A 22,707-nucleotide genomic window follows, 5' to 3' on the forward strand; every position below is an offset into this window, starting at 1 on the left:
TCTCCATCTCTCTAATGACTAGTTTCTCGGCAACCTCCGACGAAGATCTCATTTGCAGCCGATAACGAGGGAGGGGAATGCCCAACACTCGAGTGTCCAAATCACTTACAATTGATGGTTTGATTTTGAGTAGTAATTCCAGTACAAAATCTCTTTCCTGTTTATAGGCAGTAGTTATTCACCACTTCCCACCCTTACCGTGTATTCTGCCACTGCCATTGGGACCCCCAAATTTCAGTAGCGTCAGGTGAGAGGGGCCATACAGAAACGTTTCGGCCATTTGCCGTAAAATCACCAAGCAGGAGTCAATGTGCGCTATATTTCTTTCGCGATTGTATAATTTTACAATCCTTATGTTCTATTCCTCCTCAGATTTGCAGACATGCCCAACTGGCCACAGCTTTTGCAACCATTTATCAAAGAGTACTGGCCAAGATGACCTGCAGATGGCCACACTCACTAGCGAAGCGAGCCCAACGCGCGGGTCGTATTCTCGTACAAGGGCGCTGAAGAAAAAGCGAGTAGGAGAAAAAAAAAAGTCAGCCTTATGCGTGAATTGCATCTCTCAACTTGAAGTTCACTTACAACAAAACATAGCAAATTCAATGCTCAATTATTTACAGACAGCCACCGCCAACTTGGCGAGGCTATCTGCCCACAAACCGATCCACGTTACCCTTCTAACATCGCTACTCGTGTCGATAGCCTACCTCGCTGTCGTAGATGAGTATATTCCAGGGCTGCTCGAGAATAACGGCAGCGTGTACTATTACCACCCACCAGGCACAAGTGATTTCAACAAATGGACTCAGGTGGATGACCCAGCTCAATATGCTAACGCTGACCAAATTCTGTTGGTGCCCTTAGTGTTCAGAAGAAAGAACAACCACGTCTTACCCAATGTCCCTGACACCATAACCGGAGCTCACTACGAAAAAATCTTGATGGTCAGGTCAAGCGCGTTGGACTCAAAGATGGATAGCTTGAGTAGATTCACCGCTGAGGGGGTCACTTGGAAAGCCAGATCTCACAATAAGGTGGCAAGGATCTTAGAGTACGGCAAGGTTGCTTATAAGAAAGTCTGCCAGTTGATTCGAGGCGCCGAGGCTTTCGACATATGCTTGATCATTGTGGCCTACATTGCTATGGCCTACACGATATTGAAAGTGTTCATCGATTTGAAGCGCAGCGACTCGAGCTTTTGGTTGGGATTCTCCACAATTGTGTCTTCCACCTTCGCTTTCATCTTCGCCTTGGCCATAACGACTAAGGTATTTGAGACAAAGGTTTCTTTGCTCAGCATGACTGAGGGAATTCCTTTCTTGACTGCTATCATTGGCTTCAAACACAAGGTGTCCATTGCAACCGCCGTGGTAAATGATTCAGCGTCAAACCTTGATGTCAAGACCATCGTTTCCACTGCAATTGCCAGTCACACAACAAGTTTGCTCAGAGATCACGTCACCGTTATTGTTGCCTTGCTTTCAGCTTTATTCTATACCGCCAAAATGGAGGGCTTAAGAAACTTTTGCTTGTTGAGCAGCACCATCTTGACTTTCGACTTGTTGCTCACATACACATTTTTCTCGGCCGTGTTGGGACTTAAGGTTGAGATTACCAGAGCTCGTAGAACTCACGACTTACAAACCGCTTTGGAAGAGGAGGGCATTTCTTCCTTGGTGGCTGCATCCATTGCTAACCGCTCTGCTAAAAACGAGTACCCCAAAGGCAGTGACTCCCGCACCACCGTATTATCATTCAAGATAATGATGCTCGCCGTCTTTTTCGCATTTCATGGTTTGTGGTTGGGAAGCTCATGGTTGTACGGCTCGTCTTCAGATCTCTTCAACGATACCATCGGTCTCTCCAAGGAAACAGCTCAACAAATTTCGGTTAGTTCCAAGGGCACCCTTATCACATTACTCAAGCCTCAGGTTTACGTTCCAAATGGTGTTCTTGTAACTATTGAGGATGTCATTTCTTCCATATTGGAGTCTGTATCGAGGGCTATCAAAGATAGCCTCATTTCCAAGTTCCTTCTTTTTGGGTTTGCAGTCTCTATTTCTTTCAATGCATACTTCTTGAATGCAACGCGTTATCAGCGCAACGCCACTAATAAGTTGGTCGAGAGAGAGATGTCAAGACCAAAGCTTAGCGGAATTGCCAAAACTTCGAAAAAGTCAAGAAAAACCAAGAAGAAAAATGATTCTTACGATAATGATGACAGCTCTTCTAACGACAGTGCGCTAACCTTCAATGCTCCTGTCAAGGTTTTGCCTCTCGAGGAGTGTGTCAAGCACCTTAAAGAAGGGAAGGTTAAAGAGTTGAACAATGATGAAATATCGTCATTAGTTGTCGCTGGGAAGTTGCCTTTGTATGCCCTCGAGAAGCAATTGGGTGACAATTTACGTGCCGTTGTCGTTCGTCGTAAAGCCATTGCCAAGCTTGCTAATGCTCCAGTCCTTGACACTGACAAATTGCCCTTTGCCCACTACGATTATGATCGTGTATTCGGTGCGTGTTGCGAGAATGTCATTGGTTATATGCCTTTGCCCGTGGGTGTTGCTGGCCCTTTGATCATCGATGGTGTTCCATATCACATTCCAATGGCTACCACCGAGGGATGCTTGGTCGCTTCAACTATGCGTGGCTGTAAGGCAATTAATTCCGGAGGAGGTGTTCAAACAATTCTTACTCAAGATGGTATGACTAGAGGTCCATGTGTTTCTTTTCCATCCTTGGCTAGAGCTGGTGCTTGCAAGCTTTGGTTGGACTCTGAGGAGGGTCAAAGAACCATCAAGAAGGCATTCAATTCTACTTCCAGATTTGCGCGTTTGCAACATGTTAAGACTGCGATTGCTGGAACTTTGCTTTTCATTCGCTTTAAAACCACCACAGGTGACGCTATGGGAATGAACATGATTTCAAAAGGTGTCGAACACTCTCTTAAGTTTATGATGGAGGAGTGTGGCTTCGAGGATATGTCGGTTATCGCTGTTTCAGGCAATTACTGTACTGATAAGAAACCGGCTGCGATTAACTGGATCGAGGGTAGAGGCAAATCTGTCGTTGCTGAGGCTAGAATTCCCGCTGATGTTGTAAGGAAGGTTTTGAAGTCCGATGTCGACGCCTTAGTTGAATTGAACGTTAGCAAGAACTTGGTAGGTTCAGCCATGGCAGGTTCTGTCGGAGGTTTCAATGCCCATGCCGCTAACTTGGTTACTGCAGTTTACTTGGCCTGTGGTCAGGATCCAGCGCAAAATGTGGAGTCGTCCAACTGTATCACGCTCATGAATAAGGTTGGCGACGACCTTCAAATCTCCGTCTCTATGCCCTCGATCGAAGTGGGCACTATCGGAGGTGGTACCATTTTGGAAGCTCAAGGGTCAATGTTGGACTTGTTGGGCGTTAGAGGACCACACCCCAAAAATCCTGGTGATAACTCCAGACGCCTTGCATGTATTGTTGCATCTGCCGTTTTGGCAGCTGAGCTCTCGCTATGCTCTGCTTTGGCGGCGGGTCACTTGGTTCAGTCCCACATGCAACACAACAGAAGCAAAGCTCCTGCTAATGGAGATGCTCCCAAGCCTGTAGCCAACGGTACAACCAACGGTCAAGACATCAAGCGCCTCCAGGAGGGTTCGGTGAACTGCATCAAGTCATAGAGTAATTGGTGGTGCCTACAAAGGCTATCACATCAAGCGAGAGAATTAGAAAGTAAGAGGTTAGGAGCGGCATGAACATCCTTGTTCGCTGTATCATCAATATAATCATCATCATCAAATCCCAAAACTCATGAGGTCATGACAAGTTCGTATATATTCCCGAACACCTTGCATTTCGCAATTGATCTTGCACGTTAGTTAGGTCGACAAATTTAATCTATTCCCTCGTTGAGTGCAGTCGAAGGTAAAATCAGTCAGAGTCGCAGTAGTGTTCCCCACGTAAAATTAGACGTACTTCATTTGATCCAGAGAGTTATAGAATAATGCAACAGCTGCCTTCGCAAGAAGTAGGCGCTCCGATCCCCAACAACACAGCCCATGCTATCTCTGTGACGTTACCTACGTGGGAAGCCACCGTTGGCTATGAAGAAGGCGAGGAATGGGTCACCAGTAAGATGCATTCTGGGTACCCGAGATTCTTTATCCATGGAATCATTCAGGATCTTGCTAGAGCTATCGAGTCTAAGTACGGTAGAGAAGGTGAGAAATGCATGATTTTTCCCTCATACAACACTGCCAAAAGGTGTCGAGAATTCATCAAGGCGAAGACAGAAACGCCAAATGTGCTGGTGAGAGTTTTGCGGTTGAGAACCCCAGCTCCTACTACGGAGTTTGAGAAATCGTCAGTTGTGGAGTCGGAAATCGGCATTGTGCTTTTTTCTGCCTCAGAGTTCCCTTTGGCCAAACAGTACTGGCAGCATTCTGGTGAGGGCATCTCATCAAGAATGGCCGAGTACGTCTTGAGAGAGTTGTTTCAGAATGAAGAAAAGGATCAGGCGAGATTGAGATCGAGAAACAAGCAGGAGCTTCAAGCACAGAGTATACAGAAGAAAAGTCCTTCGATTACTGCATCGATCAGATCGAACTCTAGAGGTCAGAACGAGGAAGCCGATAAGGAGTTCAACACATTTATCGAGCAAAAATATGGTCGTGTCCTCGATCTCAAATTTGCAAAAGAAGCCAAGTTGGCGTTGAGAAGACGTATATGCGGTAAGGCCGACAAATCGCACAATCAGGAAGAGGAAATGGATAAGGCGAGACGAGGGAAGTTTCTTAGTGAGACCGACGTTTATCTCTACCCAACTGGCATGGCTGCTATATTTAATGCCCATCAAGCTGTGCTTGCTGTGGAAGAGACTGCAAAGAAGTCGGTGTGCTTTGGGTTTCCATACGTGGACACGCTTAACATCTTGAGGAAATTTGGACCTGGCTGTCACTTCCTTGGCCTCGGTGACGACAAGTCATTAGATTCGCTCGAGGCTGATTTAGAGGCTAAAAATGTTGAGGTTTCGGCCTTATTTTGTGAGTGTCCATCGAACCCTTTGCTTAAAACGCCGGATTTGAAGCGTATTAGAGCTCTCGCTGACAAGTATAACTTTTACGTTGTTGTGGATGAGACAGTGGGCAATTTTTTGAACATTTCCGTGTTGCCTTATTCTGATATGGTGGTTTCTTCACTCACAAAGGTGTTTTCAGGTGATTCAAATGTCATGGGTGGATCCCTCATCTTGAATCCGTTGTCTACAAGCTACAAGAAACTCAAGGCATATTTCAACAACAATTATGAAGATCTTTATTGGGCTGAAGACGCGCTTTACCTCGAAAGAAATTCAAGGGACTTCGAGTCGAGAGCACGCATGATTGATCGCAACGCTGAAGAGGTTATCAAATTACTACAGGAAAGTGAAATAATCTCTCAGATATATTATCCAAGCTTATCTCCAACCAAGCATCACTACGATGCGGTCAAAACACCTAACGGAGGTTACGGCGGGTTGATATCGATGTTGTTCAAAGAGCCAAAGCATGCAATCACTTTCTTTAATGCCGTCAACTTGCACAAGGGACCCTCCTTAGGAACGAACTTTACATTGGCATGTCCATATTCCATCTTGGCTCACTACCAGGAACTCGACGAGATAGAAACTTGGGGCGTCGACAGGAATTTGGTACGAATCAGCATAGGTATCGAGGATAAAGACGAACTACTCGAGGTGTTGAGAAGCAGCTTGGAGGTTGCAAGAAAAGCATAGATAGTTCATTTTAATGAATGAATTGAACTCAGTGTCCAGGGTACCGTTGATGCTCACATGGCGATGGGATATCGCCTGTAGGAACGGGAAGGTCAACAGTTCCTACAAGCCAGTACCGAGGATTATTACTGAAAAACCGTATCCACCCGCCTAATTGTTCTTCAATCTCTTCTTCATCCAAACCACGAAGATCATGCGTCAATTCATCCTCCTTTTCGTAGCACCCCGTCACAAATGCCCTGGCGCTGTCTTTTCCGCTAAATGCATGGTAAGGTCCACCAGGACCGTATATCCTGGAGGAACTCGTCACATCGTAAATGCTTCCGTTGATTGAAACGTATATGGGTGAGCCTGGGGTGGAGCCATCGAACTTGGCCAATTCTCCTAGCGTAAGATGAACAGGCAGCCCGAATGCTCTATACCTAAGGTACCTTGTGTCAGCCCACTTGCCATTATATCCCCAGGTAGGGGACCCAGTAAACCACCATGAGAGAAGAGCATTCGCTAGTAGAAGACCTCCAATAACTCGGAGAATGTCTAGGGTTGTGGTGAATGCTCTTGTCATGTGTAGTATTAGTATTAATACTTTTGCGAACTAACCTGATACTACTACTTGGGTGCGCAATTCTCTAGTGTGGTTACGGTAAGAGGTAGCAATTTGCATTAAATAATTATTACAAAGAATCTCAATAGAGACTCTACTGTCATATATGGTACATGTGGTAACACAGATCATCACATCACTAGTTCATGAAGAAGATTTCGTCATTAGGACCCGGTATGTCTTGCGCAAAGTGAATTTTATTGGAGTCTGCACTCAATAAATTCAGCCAAAACTCCTCATTGATGCTGTGAAAGGGATCTTTGCCCAAAATCTCTCCCAAATTCAGGTCAAGAGAAGGATTCTGATAGCCCATGCCGTCATTCTGGGATGGATTAGGAGAACCATTCAGCGCCATCCTGCTGCTATCGTAGACAGTTGTTGACAGCTTGTTCAGCTCTGGAAACAGGTAGGACTGTTGCATGTAGGTGGGAATGGGTAAGGGAACACCGCCAACCCCTCTCGTATAAGGAGTGCTGGCATTCACGCTATTGGGGTCTCCTGGATTCATGGGGCGCAGAAGGAAGTTTGGTTGTGGTACTTTAGGTCCAACACCACCAACGGGATCACGAAACTCACTGTTATGTAACGAAGGAGGTATGGCTTCGCCGCCTTTCATTCCATTTTCCTTTTTGTGATCATCATTTGCCTTTCCGCCATCGTCACTTTGCCGTCTGAAAGAAGCAGCGTATGATAGTAGATCCAAATGCATTGCTGGAGCGTTGTATCGGCCTGAGTCGACTGTCATCATTCCGCCACCACCAATATTATACATGTCAGTAGCCAAAAGAGCCATTTGTCTTCTCTCATTTTTACTGAAGTCTTTGGAAACTGGCCTGAATTGACTGGGGGTCTCATTATGGCTTTGCAACAAGTCCAGCACTTGGGTGACGTATGTCTGGATAAATAATTGCAAAATAAGACGCATTTTTAATAAAAAGTTGTTCGCCGGATAGGTCTCGGAACTTACTTGAAGAAGTTTTTTTAATCTTTGGATCGACAGAATTGCATACCGAGGGACCAAATCCTTCTCGATATACGAGGGTAATGATAAGATTAGGTACCTCATTCGTAGTAACATGCCAGCCGTATAGATGATTCTCGAAGAGTATACCAAAGGCAAGGCTGCGATATCCGCAGGCTTAAGCTTAGCGACCTCGTCCAAAGCACGGAGACAGGAAACTGTGCACTGAGATATCGACTTAAGTGTTGCCGAATTTAGCTTCAGGGCACATCCAGTACCGTCTTCGTTGATGATTTGAACACTATTAAAATCTGGCTGATGGAGATATGCTTCAACAGAGAAATAGTACGCTCTTCCGAGGTAGTTCACTGGGTTAATTCTGCCAAATAAAGACCCTAGAATGACTTGAAACTCGGATATCACATATTTCGATACTTTCGCTCTATTTTCGGATGCCTCAGGTGAATGCACGATGTGGTGGATTCTCTCGAGTTCATGATTGAGTCGCAGGAAGGTCGCAAGGTCGTTATACCTTTCGTTCCCCTCCTTCTCTAACAATGAGCAACATTCATTGACGTAGGGAGTCCACTTGACGTAGATGTTTCTTCGGAGTATGAGACAAAATCCCACTGTACTGATGTATAAAATCATGATCAACGCACGGTATTCTATGGATGTATGTTCTTCTTGCAGTTTGACTATGGTTCTGTTTTCAGTCAGATAGGCGTAAGAGGGCCGGCTAACAATGCCCAAATCGTGTAAAAGACTCACAGCAACAGTGTTGAGAATGTGATAACGGCGCTGCTTGAAAAGCTCTGGGGGATTGTACCATAGTGAAAGCAATATAAGACTTTTGATAAGCTCCACGCTTTTGCTTCCCCATACAAGCACTTCATTGCAAACTGCCTCCATGGCAAAAATATCCACCAGCAGACATTGTTTTTGGTCGGTTGACAGGTTTATCACTAGTGATGCAATAGAGACCACTGTATTGAAAAGAAAAGGCAAGGTCTCAATGAACTCATCCACAGAAATCAGCTCCGGAATTTCCACAAATGGATACCTGCTGTACACTTCTGTTCTGTAGATGTTTAATCTAGCCGCGGCTTCTTCTTTGGAGATGATTCCTGCCGAAACCACGTCCTTCACTCTTTTTGTCTGAAATTGAGACCTTCGGAAATCGTTTCTTTCCTGAATGATGTTCATGATGTCACTGAGATGGCAGCCGCCTTCAGTGAGCAAAGTCATTTCTCTTTCCAAGTCCGCTTTTGAAACAAAAAAAGGCAGGTCTTCATCCGTTGGGGTGTTCTGATGAGCAGCAACGCCAACCCTTGGGGTACCATTCAGCGCAGCACTGGGGCTGATTGGAGGCTTAATCTGACTCTGCTGAGCTTGCTGCTGCAGCTGCTGGAGCTGAGCGTTCAGCTGCCTGAGCTGTTCCTTCAACTCAGCAATCTGATCCTGGAGCTCGGCTACGGTTTCGTTGCCCGCAGCCCGGCGGCGTCTTTTCCGAGGCTGGTCCACCTCGATCTCACACACTTTCCCAGAGTTTGAACACCTAACGCAAGGCAGGTAAGGGTCGTTTTCGTTTAAGGGAGTGCAACGGACTTTGAGTGCATGGCACTGTTTGCACGCTTTCGGTCTTCTCACTCTTTTGGAGGTGCCGGCACTATTTGCAGATCCCGACCCAGCTACGGAATTGCCGGGCGCTGTATTCGGCGACAGGTGGTTGGAGGCCTCTTTGTCGTTGTCCGCGGGCATGATCCACAAAGTGTAGTAGGCCTGGTGGGGTTGAGGAAGCTGCCTTTAATGAGATGGTGCGAAGTTGGATCGGTTCGGCAGAAGCTACTTACCTAGGCGCCATGAATGCGCCAGAGGCTCATGTGACTCGAGGCCGAGAACTGGCATCAAGCACAAAAGAAGCAGAGCACACAGCTGCACATGATAAAATGAGTACCTGATTGCATTCTGATTTGCATAATAGAGAAGAATGTATTCTGTTGCGGTTTTCTTATTCTTTGGTTCAGGGTGTTCTCTCGGTTCAAGCGACTGTCTCGGTTGGCGAGAGGTATTGCAGGAAGTGACGTCGCTTGACACCGTCAGCCTCACCAGTGGAGGTATAGCTGCAAAGATCCCCTGGGTGGTCGCGGTGCTTTCTATAAAAATTTTTGGTGACGGTGAGTCTGAAAAGTGTTTGTGATTTCAGTTGCAACCATCCAGCAAGGTAGATTACAAAGACATGGAGAAAAACGGTGGTTGTGGGTGCTTCACATGGCACGGCTCAAGTGGGGAACATGGAGTATTGACGGAAAAATGCCAACACCCTTTAGTTCCACAGAAGCCAAGACGCGAGTTTGCAACCACAGGATAGTAGGTTAGAGGCACGCCTGAGTTGCATGAAAGAGATTCTTTGGTAAACCTTGATGGCGATATAGGCGATGGTGGAGTCGAGACGGTTGGGTGCGAAATGGAAGTTGGGGCGCCAGGCGGGTGGGTGCAAAAGGGTTTGTTTTGGTTCCCACCAGAATGATGCAAATGGAATGACGATACTCTTCAATTGATCTTCTTCTGTGTAGATACCTCGCTCGTTGAGGTCTCAGCGTTGCTCTTCAACCAAATTTGCCCAACCATGTTTTATGTACTTCTACAAACTAAACCTTGAAGCCATATGGGTATCGCAGCCATAAAGTACCTTTTTCTTCATCACACGACAAACAAATATTGATATGTGTCTTTTCAATTCACAAATTACGAGTTTCTTTTAGGACCACTTTTGTGTTGTATGATGCTGTGCACTTTTAATTACATTCTGGTGCAATCAGAATCGTACCTTGAGCGACTAATATGATGTGTGAAAGACGAAGGCCCAGCTTTACAGCACTAACTGGGAATTGGAGAGTATCTTTCTCTTGATTTGGCTCTCACAAAAGTTAGAGATCGAGTAAGAAAAAGCCGAGTGTTAGAGAACTGATCCTCAAAGTATTCAGGATTGGTGTAATTCCCAATAATACACGCGCAGTTCTACTAGTCACTCGATCCTTTCAGGACCGACTGCTGCAAGCAAAGAAACTAAAATCTAAACTAATTAACCTCACTTTATCCTTACCTTTGAACGCTCCACCGAGAGCCTCGATGGAATCATCTTGTCAACTCTCCTGAGGGTCTCTTGCATCACGCCTAGTTTCAAATCATAATCCTGGCGCGTCTACCAGAATCCACCAAACATTGGAACCCATTAGTAGTAGTGACTTGTCGAATTCTCAAAAATTAGACCTCTAAGAAACAGTATAAAGGTACCACGATTATGACGTTCTCTAAGCTTACATTTCGTATATCGTAGTACCCTCTCAGTATTCACTCACCTTTTTCATCTTGGAGTATTTGGGTGCAAAACTCCACAGATTACCAAAGGTTTCATTGCAATACATACGTTGCACAACATAAGAAAAGTAAAGACTTTCTGACTACTTGGAAACTCTTGCATTGTTATAAAATTGGATAAAAATCATCTGTTGACTGTCGTCCTGAGTGTCTCAAGAATGCTCCCCTTAGCTTCCTGAGGCGCCCTGTAGAAAACGCGACAGCGAATCCACCGAAACCAGCTGCAACCCTTTTCTTCCCCATGAGCGTCTTCAAAGAGAGGCTCCACTTAAACAAATCACCCCAGCTACCATTATATAAGGACAAGCCATCCACACAGTCGACAACTGCTTTCGTTCCGCTAAGAGGAAGGCCCAATCTGAAAAAAATCATGCTTCTTAAAGCGTTTGCCCTGTCGGTAGTGGTGTACTTATTCTACCTCGTCATCAGTTCCACTCCCTCCCCCAGATTGCCATTCAAAAGAAACTGGGCGTCTGCAAAAAATGAAGTCCGTGACGTCTTTTTGGAGTCATGGCATGCCTACGAGGATGCTGCCTACGGCAAAGATATATACCACCCGGTAAAGGGAACGGGAGAGAACATGGGCCCTAAACCCTTAGGGTGGATCATTGTCGACTCCTTGGACACAATGTTGATCATGGATACCAAGGATGAGTTTGAAAGAGCAAAGAAATGGGTGCGTGACGACTTGAATTATCATTTCGACTATAACGTCAATGTATTTGAGACCACCATTCGTATGCTTGGTGGTCTCTTGTCAGCATTCCATCTTTCTAATAGTGACATTTTCTTAGATAGGGCTGCAGACTTGGCCAATGCCCTCATTGGGGGCTTCAATTCGCCTTCTGGATTACCTTATTCTTCCGTGAATTTGTACAGTGGGGAAGGGATCAAAAACCATGTGGATAACGGTGCTTCATCGACCGCAGAAGTTGCTACTTTGCAACTTGAGTTTAAGTACTTGGCCAAATTGACTGGTGAAGACTTGTACTGGAAGAAAGCTGAGAAGATCATGAAGGTCTTGGACGCAAACCAGCCTAAAGATGGACTTGTTCCTATTTATGTGAACCCTGACACTGGAAAATACCAGGGTAGCTTGATAAGATTAGGATCCCGTGGTGACTCCTACTATGAGTACTTGTTGAAACAGTACTTACAAACTGATCAAGAGGAGCCAATCTACTGGAAGATGTACAAGGAGTCCTTGGAAGGTGTGAAGAAGCACATGACAAGAAAGTCTAAACCAAACGGCTTGACATTTATTGGTGAGCTTCCACGTGGAATTGGCGGGAACCTTTCGCCGAAGATGGATCACCTTGTGTGCTTTTACGGTGGATTGTTGGCTCTCGGAGCAACTGGTGGCAAGACTTTGAAAGAGGCAAAACTTCTGTCAAATTGGGACGCCGACAAAGAGGCTGATTTCAAATTTGCCGAAGAATTGACATACACCTGCTACAAGATGTACGCAGATGTGGTCACTGGCTTGTCTCCAGAGATTGTAGTCTTCAACGAGGATGAGTCTAAAGACAGAGATTTCTACATCAAGCCAGCAGACACACACAACTTGCAGAGACCCGAGACTGTGGAGTCGATCTACTATTTATACAAGCTTACCGGTGATGAAAAGTACAGGAGATGGGGGTATGAGATTTTCCAGAATTTCGTGAAGCATACCAAGGTGGTGAGCAAGAACGGGAAAACGACTTACAGTACACTCAAGGATGTCACCAATCTAACGCCCAACTTTGGAGACAACATGGAATCATTCTGGCTCGCAGAGACCTTGAAGTATTTGTATTTATTGTTTGACGACGATAACAAGATTCCGCTTGATAAGTATGTCTTCAACACCGAGGCGCACCCGTTCCCACGTTTCAAGATGGGCACTTTATTTAAGACGGGATGGCAAAGAGCCTTTGACGACCCAAGAAACGCTGTTAGATTCCCTGACGCTATTGGTGCCACTGAGCATACAGCAAGAAAGCAGGAGCCTCCCATCGATAAGAAAAACCCACCGAAGGCAGCACCCGCGGCGAAGAAGATCGATGAAGAGGTGAAAGAGGAAGTGAAGAAGAACCCACTGCTTAAAGAAGAGCCAGGAAAGCTCAAGAAGGCCGAACAAGAAGTGCTTCACGCTATGAACAGCTGAGAGTAATGGCTGCAAAATGGGATGTGCAAGGTCCTCGCAAGTAGTGAGACAGCCCAATCAGCGCACAAGGAGGCACGAAGCAAAGATCTCCATTAATCAGCTCTGCCTGGTATAACGAGTGAAATGATTCAACGTACAGATATATATATATATATATTTCGGATGAAGAGTAATTTTGTAGCGTAAATATGGTGGCCTGAGGCCGATTCTGTACATAGTGGCATGAGGGAGCATGACGTAAGCAGTTTAGTGAGACAGACATACCACACAGACACCTAAAAAAAAATATAGTAACGCTAGAACAGGATATCACTAAACTCAGACTCACGGACACCAACCCGATCATCTATAAAGTCACCGCTTTACCCTTCTTTTCACACCATGTCCAGCGAAGTATGTATAAATCGGACTACAAATAGAGGAGGGCCCGGCACGCTTTTTCTTAAAGCTCGATCCAGTGCCTCTACAATGTTTCATTACGTCACACTAACACCCTCTAGCTGAGAAACCTGTTTGACCTCGAGTTGAACCCGTTCGAAAGATCATTCGCTTCTAAGGACCAGCAACACCAGGCAGGTGCGTCTGCATCGGGTGCTGCTGTTGCTGGTGTTTCTGGCGTGGCTCCTGGCGAGCCCCCCATCCCAAAGAATTCCACCTCTCAAGGGACATCCTCACAAATACAATTGAACAAGCCTGGTGTCCTGACAAACGGAACAAAGGGAGAAACGCCCACGTCATCGTCGAATTCCTCCAAACTAGAAACATCTGCTGCGTCTGCTCAGTCGACAGCCACCTCGACGCTGTCCGGAAATAACGACAGAGAACAGACAGAGCCCGGCTCTGCTGGGTCGAACAAGCATAATCTTCGGCTTCTGAACTTGCTGAGTGTGGCTGCGCCAGAAACACGATTACCAGGATTGACGCCTCCGATTTTCACTCCGGGGGGCCGTAGACTCCCTCCTATACACTTATCGCCCAACGCGACCATGGGCACCCCAGACACCCCTGGAGGTCTGAGTTTATGGAGCAGTCTACTTAGTGCAACAAATGGACAGGGCCACGACGGCCTGACGCAAGCTCAAAACTCGAACTATGCCCAATTTGCCAATATGATGCGAAAGCTGGGTCTCACACCCAATGAGCTGAATTTACGCTCGGGGCTCACCCCAGGAGTGGGTCACCAGACATTCAATTTTGGCCACATCCCAGGGCTCACTCCTGGCGGGTTGAGCAACGGGCAGATGACTCCAGGGTTGCTGAGCTTTTTGGGTCTTTCTCACCACCAACCAACTCAAGGTGACGCAGTTCAAGGTGCGCCAGGAGGACATTCGCAAGCGCAACCCTTACAACAACGACCACAATTTCCAGCTCCACAACTGCAACAGAACAGAGTGCAACCGCCTCCGCCCCAGATACTGGCAGCGCCCGCTGAGGATCACACATTTGCCATTCCAACTGAGCCGGTAAAGCCGGTGCCAGCAGTGAAACAAGAGGAAGATCCCGTTGCAAAGGAAGGGCCACCTGCAAAGAAGTCTAAGACAACCGCTTCCAAGAGCAAGAAGGAGAAGAAGAAAGATACCGAGACGAAGAAGAAGGCTGCTAATGCGCAAACAAATGAGGAGGAAGAAAAACGAAAAAACTTCTTGGAGAGAAATAGAGTTGCTGCTTCGAAATGTCGTCAACGGAAAAAACAAATGGTGCAAAAGATGGAAGAAGAATTGGCGTTTTATTCCTCTGGTTACCGTGAGCTCTCTGCGCAAGTGACGCAGCTTCGAGAACAGCTTCTAACTCTTCGAGGCGTGGTCACTAGTCTCAAGAACTCTCCGGTGTTGATTAACGCGGTTGGTGGCTACCAACAACTACAGAACATCCTAAGCCAAACAGATTACATTGCTCAGGCTGCTGCTAATTCACAACCTAATTTTCATCTGATGCCAAGCACGATTCCAACCACATTGAACGCCTCTCTGCAAGGGCTGCTGCAACTGCCACCGCAGATCCCAAAGTTCAATGGACAACAGCATGGGCAAGCAGCCTCGCCTGGGCATACGGCATTACAGGGAAATCATCGAAACATTGCTCCTAATCAACACCATGGCATGACCCAGATGCCCTACCAGCAAGCAAACGTGAATATACCTCCTGAAGCGCCAGTTGAAGAAGTACCTAGACATTTCACAGGAGAAATGGGATTGAGCAATATGCTGTCAGTGGACAACACTGGCCAACTCAAAAGTCTGAGCAGCACATCAAACTTGCAGAATAACAAAATAGACGATGGTGGGTATACTGGACTACGGAATGTCGTAAGCATGGCCAATTTGCAAGGATGAATAAGATGCTGTTCCGGTTAAGCAGGCTAATTGCTGGTTGCAAAATATCATCAGTGCGGATCACGACACATAACTCTCGCTAATCAAACGGAAATTAGACGGGCTATGCTATATTTGAAGGTTCTTGAATTACAACTGAAGTCACTTTTCACCTTTCATGTCGCATGAGCAAGCTACCACAATACATGACAGCCTCTGTTGCTTCTCCACTTCGCAGATTCCCCTTGTGCTGTCCAGGCGAATCTACGCGAAGAGACAATGTAGCAGTGAGAGCCCCAAAGAAGAAAAAAGTCTGGGGCACTCCACCGTTATGCTCGCGCGTCCTGCATCTAAGCACAGGCAAAAAAAGGTAATGAAGGTGTTCCTCGCATTTGTTCAAAATCGCTGCTCGGTTCGTTGGCTGTGATCACCGTGAATGCCTCCATTCTCTTTTGATCCCAAGCACATTTCAACAGAACATCCAGACACTTTACCAACACATTCAGTCTATTTCCTTATAAACATCTAGAGAACATTGATATTCTTATTTATCACTTAAACACGCTTTTTTTTTTTCCAACATAGTAATCTCCAGAATCAAGCATGGCTACGAGTAAAGTGAAAAGAGACATGTCTCTACCCCAGCTCCCGCCTCAAGCCCAGCGTGAGAAGAATTCCAACTCCAACTCCATAATCCCTCGTGACCAGTTCACTAGAAAAAAATTCAAGGATCTTCACAACTTCATCACCCAAGAATTGAAAAAGAGAGGCACTAAAACGCCTCACGTTTTCCTCCCGTTTCGCCTGAGAGTGGACGATCTGAAGCTTGAGGTCTTTCTTTCGACGATTTTTCCCAATGGGGAGATGATAGACACGCTGAAGGAGGCCCACACAAGACGAATCTTATGTGAGTTTGATGAATTCACGCTTATTTGTGGACTCAAATACCTTTGGTGCAGACTACCGAACCTGGAGATAATCGGATGGGAGAACTATTTGCAATTCAGAAGACTAGAGAAAGAACACGAGTACCCAAAGGACGCGTTTCTTAGACTTATGCCTAAATGTGTGTCTACGAGAGCACATGCTTCGATAGTGTACGATTTTCTTGATCTTCTTGTCAGCATCGCCTCATACTCACAGTATAACTATTTGAGTGGGCGCAAAATATCGAAAATGGCGTCAATGTGGGCGTTCAACAGCACAACCAACTCGAAGCTGGCGTTCTATGATGCTACTGCTTTCAAGGAAAACTCATTCGTGAGCGGGTTGGACTCGTGGAAACAGACATGCACTGGTCTTTTCCATCTTTTTCTAGCATTCTTACGTGCCATGGTGCCTGCTAATGAGGATCAACCGTTCAAGGGGCCAAAATCGTTACAGTCATTGCTCAGCACGAACTCATACCCACCTCTGGAAAACCTGGACTCAGTCAAGTCTGTCATTACTATCCCATGTGTTCATGTCAGATCGACTCGCCGCAGCTCCGATCCTTATGCTTTGATTACAAAAATCAGACAAAATCTAAAATTTGACAGGAAGGACGAATTTGTTTCTGTTGAAAATTACACTATTCTCAAGAACATTTTTTTGAAGGACTCGACGAACGAAATCGTTTCTACTCTCACCGACGAATCGCGAAGAATTTTGACTAGAATCAGCGATAATCCAATTCCTTCGAAGTATGACCTTTATCCTGGATGGACAAAGGATGGTCCTCCACAGGATCCCGATGTACCACTATACTCAGAAATCTCAATTACTAGTGTCACATTGCAAGACTATTATATCTGGACTTGGCTTTCCTCTTTGGCGTCCGATCAAAGCAGCTATGCTAAAAGCTTATTTGGCAGATCCATTGTCGTGGAAGCCGGATTAAGAGGGTTTCAAAAGTGGTTGATATTGACAGAAACAACTATGGGCGTAGAGGAGTATCTATCGAAAGTCAAGAAGAATACAGATCGCCTCGAAAAGCCAAGTAAACTGTCGAAGAATCTTCCAATTCCTCCAGATGAATACGATAGCCATCCACTACCACATGTGACCAAGGAGAGCCTACTTCCTGATATTTCTTTCAAGGATGAACCCCTCGACCTAGACGACTACACGCGTCAGGAGCAGGGTAAACCGTATCAGGGTGTTATCAGCCAACCGAAATCAAATGCAGACTATAGTCAGTATATGCGTGGACTTGATGATGGTGATCACTTGGCCAACGACTTGAGAGAAATCAACATCAACAAGGTTCACAATCGTCAGCGCCCTAAACCTCCTCCACTTGATCTTCTGCGATCTGAAGAACCATTGCACGTCAACAAAGCTCACAAGAAAACAAACAAAGAGGTTCATGTTGACTACGGTGATGGTGCAAAGCGTGCAAATGGAAATTCGCATAATCACACTCCACAGAATCTTTCTTATCCTAAACATGATTATTCCACGGAGGCTTTGCAGTACGTTGCCCAAACCCAAGAGTTTCAGGAGCCTTATGACTCTTACCAAACCCCTTATGATAAGCCAGAAAATCCTCTGGCGGTCGAACCTTTTGATACCTATCATGTTCCAGCTTTAGAACCCCCCAAAAAACCAAATGGGTTGTCAAGTCCGGCTAAAAAACACCTGGAACTTCCACCGCCTCCTGCTGGTGAACAAATTTCAAATGGTGATCGTAATACACCTTTTCATCCGGAAAAACTGTCACACTTTGATCCTCCGGCAGACCCATATCAAATGCCGACAAGTCGCCTCAATCATACTCATCATCTGAAGCCTAATGATCTCCGCTACAACGCTGAGACGTATCAACAATATCAAGCAGAACCAATACAACAGTATGGGGGCTACGAGGATCCTAGAATATTACCGGCACCTAGTTCTGATGCCATTGGCGAAAAACCTAAGAAGAAGAAAAAGAAGAAGACTAAACATAAAGATGAGTTGGCTGGCATTCCGGTTGATCAGCTTCCTGATGGTCCACCGCCTCCATTACCAGCGGATATGATGCAAAATGATTCTCATTCCAATGGACTTTCGATGCCATCAAATGAATATTTGCCATCCCTGCAAGATAGGCATCTACCACCAGTTGAAAGCCCAAAAAAATCTAAGGCGCTGCCTAGGCACATTCAACATCCTCGGATGACAGATCAACAGCAGGACCATCCTGTGAACGCTTTGGGCGCTGGAGAGTATGTCTATGAGCATGTGCCTCTGAGCTCCACAAAAGCAAGTAGGTCGCCAATACCTCAGCAAGGCAATGAATTCATTAGAACCGAAAATCATTCGCAGGATGTTATGCATGGTCGATCACATATTGAGTATTCTGGGAGCCCTTCGAAGCCAGGCGCCCATTCATACTTGATGCCCAAACATATGTCACCCTCAAGATCTCATCAGGCTCTTAGCGCTGATGACGTTCACGATTCTCGCAAGATGCAGCCCAATCCATCGCCAACCTACTCAAATGGCAGCTACAGTACAGCTCACCAGGCGCCATCCGATTCTTACCCATCGCATTCACAGCATCCAGCGCTATATCCTCAAAGAATGAGCCCGCAGCTTAACGCTGGCGCTGATGCTGGTCATCTTCCACCTCCCACTTATTATGACCAGCAGCCCTCTCCTTCAAGAAGAGGACCATCACCTTCATCTGCTCATGGCGCTCCATCCCAAGTGCGGCCCTCTGGTCCTAGCCAGCAACATGGTCAAATGATACCTCCAATGGCACATTCGGCATCTAGCTCACTTCCTCAGCATTCGCAAATGATGTCACCTCCTCATAGCTACTCATCTCCTCAAAGTCAGCAAATGGTTCCCCAACAAATGCCTCCAAGAATGCCAACTCAGCCGCAACTTTCACAGCAGCAGATACCTCCACAGATGCCGATGATGCCACAGCAGCAAATGATGCCACAGCAGCAAATGATGCCACAGCAGCAAATGATGCCTCCTGGGCAACCTTACTATTATCCTCCTCCTCCTCCTCAGGGTTATTATCCTCCCCCACAAGGTTACGGATATCCTCCACAGCCGATGTATTATCCACCGCCCCCACAAGGATACTATGGACATCACCAAAAGCCGAAACCAAAATCCACTACTAGTGAGCTAACCATGATGGGTATGCCAACAGTAGGAGTGAAGCACAGCAAGAACAGTAAACCACAGAAGGCGAATTTGAGGGCTGCTTTGAACAAGGGCGAGTTCGGGATCTAAAACCTTGTCGGCAAGAATCATTTTCATAGCTGCTTATCTAGTTTCTCTTCTCTTAGGGATTGATATTGACAACTAGATAAACAAGGTATAAATAGCTAAGGAATATACAAGAGACAATGAAATAATAAGATACAGATAAATAATAAACAAATAAATAGATAGATAATGAGACAAAAATAAATAAGTAAATAAATAAGAAAGTAAATAAATAAGTAAATAAATAAGTAAATAAATAAGTAAATAAATAAGTAAATAAATAAGTAAATAAATAAGTAAATAAATAAGTAAATAAATAAGTAAATAAATAAGTAAATAAATAAGTAAATAAATAAGTAGATAAATAAGTGAATAAATAACGTTATAAGCACTCAGTACTCCGATAACCGCAATTTTCTCTCAATGTCACGAATAGAGAACCCACTTTCCATACGATGCATGAATGGTGGCTCTGGGGATTGACCTCTCGACTTGATGTCTTCTTCTCCCATGTCAAAGTAACCATAACCACCTAACAACGTACTCAACGAGTCTTTCACTGCAACTGGTTGCTTGACGATGTTCTTCGCCATCACCGGTGCTTCCTCGCTAATCTTAGTGTCTATAGGAGCATGAACTTCAGCAGATTCGTTGACCTCCTTGTAAATTCGATATACTTCATCGAGATAGGAATCCAATGTGACGAGGAAACGACTGGTCTGTCTGTGTTTGGACGATGCACAAATGGAGATGGAGTCATCCTTGATGATATAGCCAATGCCAAACCCGTTGGCACTTACTGGCCCAAATCCAAAAAGTCTCAACGACGGGTTACCGCAGTTTGACGTGGAAAGAATCGTATTATTTAACTTGTCCCAGCCACTGTCCGCGAAGATAGCAGGCAAACTTGTCAAGTCGCTTTTCAAATTTGGCTCGTTGTTTCCTCCCACGGTATGCTCAGACGATTCACTCCGCTGGTCACAGACCACAGTATCGTCTTCTTGCATGTTCGTAGCTTCGAAATCACTATTAAGCTCTCCGCTTACGTAGCGTCTCCAGATGCAGAAGAGGGCGAATAAGTGTCTGTCTACTCCCTCGCCTACGCTGCATCTCTTGGTCTGTTCAGAGTGCTTTTTGCAGGCTTCTGAGAGGAATTTCAACTTTTCCGCATCTGGCATGTTAGGATCAAAGAACTTACGAACAAAAAGATTCGACTCAGGGCTCACTGTTCTGACAGCCTCGGTTCTTCCATGGTAGAACTGCTTAGTCATGGCAGGTTCGTAAGTACACTCCACTCTACCATACAAGGCATAATATGTTGCCTGAAACGCCATTTGAACGAAGGCATCAGGCGAGTATTTCATCTTTTTGATGGTAGAGGAGCCATAGCTCTTGAACTCTAAGTGCTTGAACTCGTTCTGATTGATCAAGTCAGACAATCTCGTCTCACCAAAACGTAAAGCAAGCGACAAATCGGGGGTCAAGTCCCACTCAAGCTTTCTTGGTATTGTCACCAAATCCGTACGTCCGCCTTCACTGGAGATTGAATCTGACATAGAGGTTTCAGTCCACAAAGAAGGAGCATTGGTGTTGATAGACTTAGCAAAGGACAAGATGGAATCGGTGTATATGTCTGACACGTATCTCAACACCGTATGGCCATCTACACCCGTATGTTCAAAATTGATACCAGCTTTGCCGTTTTGCGTGATGATGATCTGAAGTTTATCATACCATCTGTTCGTACAAGTACCAACCTGAACACCGTTGTCAACAATGGACAACCCACACAACATGTTCTTGGCCAAGTCGCTCAAGTCCAGGAGCACCAAGTCGTCAAGACAAATCACAAAGAGCGCAGAGTCCACTATAGACAAAATCTCACTATTGTTTGGGTTCTCCAAGATTGTGGGAGAGTGTCTAATTCTAGCCCAAACTCTTCTGTTCTCTGTAGTGAGAACTCCAAACGAGGACTTGGCAATCTCATTTGTGGGTGTCTGGAGTGAATCTTGAATGATTGAGGTGAAGTTGATGATCAAGTCCTGCTCCGACAAGAGCAAGTTGTTGTCGGTATCCAAAACGTCGAACCAGTAGAACTGCGACTTGCTCATCACGACAATGTGGTTGGAGTTTTCGTCTGACTGCATCACACATCCGTCCTCGGTGGGGATTCTGGCTGACCCAAAGAGCTTCTTGTACTGGTACATGCAAAGAGGCTGGCCGTTCTTGAGGGTGTCAGCCGGCAATGTTTCATTTCTCAAAACACGAATGAACTTCAACGAGGAAAGCGTCAAGGAGGCAGCTCTCTTCACCTGTGGATTGACGCAAGTGGTTTCATTGTTGAAAGGGTCATCCTCCAATAAGAAAAACGGGTTCAAGTTGAGCACCACAGGAGAATCATAGTTCAAGTAGGAATCGTACCAAAACTGCTCAATGTATGAGGCCCTGTTTTTGGCGTACTTCCTCAACTCTGCATCCAAAAAAGCGCCACTGCCATCTTCCAAAAACCGCTTCACTGCTTCTTTGGTTTTCTCGTGCTCCCGCTCAGTTTCCAAAGGTTGCAAGACATTGAGGTAGTTTTCACAGGTTTTCTCGAGCAGGGGGATAGGTAAGTGCTTTAGGGTGTGTTGCTTGGAGAAAGTAGACATGAAGTCAAGGTGAGTGAATGGAAATGTCCAAGAGAAACGTGGGTCTTTTTATAAAGCACCACCACTCCGAAATCTGGGGAAAAGTGACCTCATCCAGCGATAAAACGTACTGCAGAGGTGCGCGAAAAACAGGGACAAATGGTTAGGAGAGGTAATCAGAGCGGGTTAAGGGCGACAAGATGCAAGAAAAAGAGAAATTGAAGTGCAGATGTCAGGTTGGCCAGAAACTATTCTTCAGATGATGATCTACATCACTCATTGATCTTGTGATGACTATAATGAAACTCTTCTAGCTCGTCTTAGGTTCTTCGAAATCCTGTTGAGTTGAGTTTCTTCTTCTCTGCGTATCCTGTCTGTCCCGCTAAGCTAAGTTACCTTGGCGGCTAAGTGTGGTGCTTCCGGCGCGGTGCCCCACAAATAATTGTTTCTGCGCTTGGTGCGGGTGTTTGGCGCTGCGATACTACCTTGTGGGGCTTCAACTGCGTCTGAAGTTTGCAAATCACAGAGCTGGAATTGCAGATGGCCACGTCCAATGATATCAAGAGATCGCTCCGTAAATACGAAACATTGCCCCTGCTGACACCATCCTTTCGGCCAGGCTGGGGGCTTGATCGTGGTGTCTCATCATCTATTGGCTCGGTGATTGCATCCGCTCCAATTTCAGGAACGTAACGCCGAGCCCATTCGACTGCAGTCTGGCTAC

The 22,707-nt window shown here is 45.7% G+C and overlaps 8 protein-coding genes across 8 annotated transcripts; 5 read left to right on the forward strand and 3 right to left on the reverse strand. All coding sequences in view use genetic code 12, as the record gives it.

The window, feature by feature from the left end:
* Window positions 1-605: 605 nt before the first annotated feature.
* On the forward strand, window positions 606-3,665 carry HMG1 (hydroxymethylglutaryl-CoA reductase (NADPH) HMG1; the record flags this gene model as incomplete). Its single annotated transcript, XM_029035289.2, has 1 exon — window positions 606-3,665. The coding sequence occupies one exon, from the start codon at window positions 606-608 to the stop codon at window positions 3,663-3,665; it is 3,060 nt and encodes a 1,019-aa protein (XP_028890531.2).
* A 323-nt stretch (window positions 3,666-3,988) lies between these two features.
* Window positions 3,989-5,758, forward strand: STR2 (cystathionine gamma-synthase; the record flags this gene model as incomplete). Its single annotated transcript, XM_029035290.2, has 1 exon — window positions 3,989-5,758. The coding sequence occupies one exon, from the start codon at window positions 3,989-3,991 to the stop codon at window positions 5,756-5,758; it is 1,770 nt and encodes a 589-aa protein (XP_028890532.1).
* A 28-nt stretch (window positions 5,759-5,786) lies between these two features.
* On the reverse strand, window positions 5,787-6,323 carry CJI96_0001763 (uncharacterized protein; the record flags this gene model as incomplete). The annotated part of the gene is made up of 1 exon (XM_029035291.2): window positions 5,787-6,323. The coding sequence occupies one exon, from the start codon at window positions 6,321-6,323 to the stop codon at window positions 5,787-5,789; it is 537 nt and encodes a 178-aa protein (XP_028890533.1).
* A 178-nt stretch (window positions 6,324-6,501) lies between these two features.
* Window positions 6,502-9,084, reverse strand: WAR1 (War1p; the record flags this gene model as incomplete). Its single annotated transcript, XM_029035292.2, has 1 exon — window positions 6,502-9,084. One exon carries the CDS (start codon window positions 9,082-9,084, stop codon window positions 6,502-6,504), a length of 2,583 nt encoding a protein of 860 aa, XP_028890534.2.
* A 1,861-nt stretch (window positions 9,085-10,945) lies between these two features.
* On the forward strand, window positions 10,946-12,853 carry MNS1 (mannosyl-oligosaccharide 1,2-alpha-mannosidase; the record flags this gene model as incomplete). Its single annotated transcript, XM_029035293.2, has 1 exon — window positions 10,946-12,853. One exon carries the CDS (start codon window positions 10,946-10,948, stop codon window positions 12,851-12,853), a length of 1,908 nt encoding a protein of 635 aa, XP_028890535.2.
* A 381-nt stretch (window positions 12,854-13,234) lies between these two features.
* SKO1 (Sko1p) lies at window positions 13,235-15,186 on the forward strand (the record flags this gene model as incomplete). The annotated part of the gene is made up of 2 exons (XM_029035294.2): window positions 13,235-13,246; window positions 13,354-15,186. The coding sequence occupies 2 exons, from the start codon at window positions 13,235-13,237 to the stop codon at window positions 15,184-15,186; spliced, it is 1,845 nt and encodes a 614-aa protein (XP_028890536.2).
* A 582-nt stretch (window positions 15,187-15,768) lies between these two features.
* Window positions 15,769-19,380, forward strand: MSB1 (Msb1p; the record flags this gene model as incomplete). The annotated part of the gene is made up of 1 exon (XM_054702065.1): window positions 15,769-19,380. The coding sequence occupies one exon, from the start codon at window positions 15,769-15,771 to the stop codon at window positions 19,378-19,380; it is 3,612 nt and encodes a 1,203-aa protein (XP_054558040.1).
* A 368-nt stretch (window positions 19,381-19,748) lies between these two features.
* CTN1 (carnitine O-acetyltransferase YAT1) lies at window positions 19,749-22,004 on the reverse strand (the record flags this gene model as incomplete). The annotated part of the gene is made up of 1 exon (XM_029035296.2): window positions 19,749-22,004. The coding sequence occupies one exon, from the start codon at window positions 22,002-22,004 to the stop codon at window positions 19,749-19,751; it is 2,256 nt and encodes a 751-aa protein (XP_028890538.2).
* Window positions 22,005-22,707: the final 703 nt, after the last annotated feature.

Source organism: Candidozyma auris, chromosome 2, assembly GCF_003013715.1.
Source record: "Candidozyma auris chromosome 2, complete sequence".
Classification (NCBI taxonomy): Eukaryota; Fungi; Ascomycota; class Pichiomycetes; order Serinales; family Metschnikowiaceae; genus Candidozyma; species Candidozyma auris.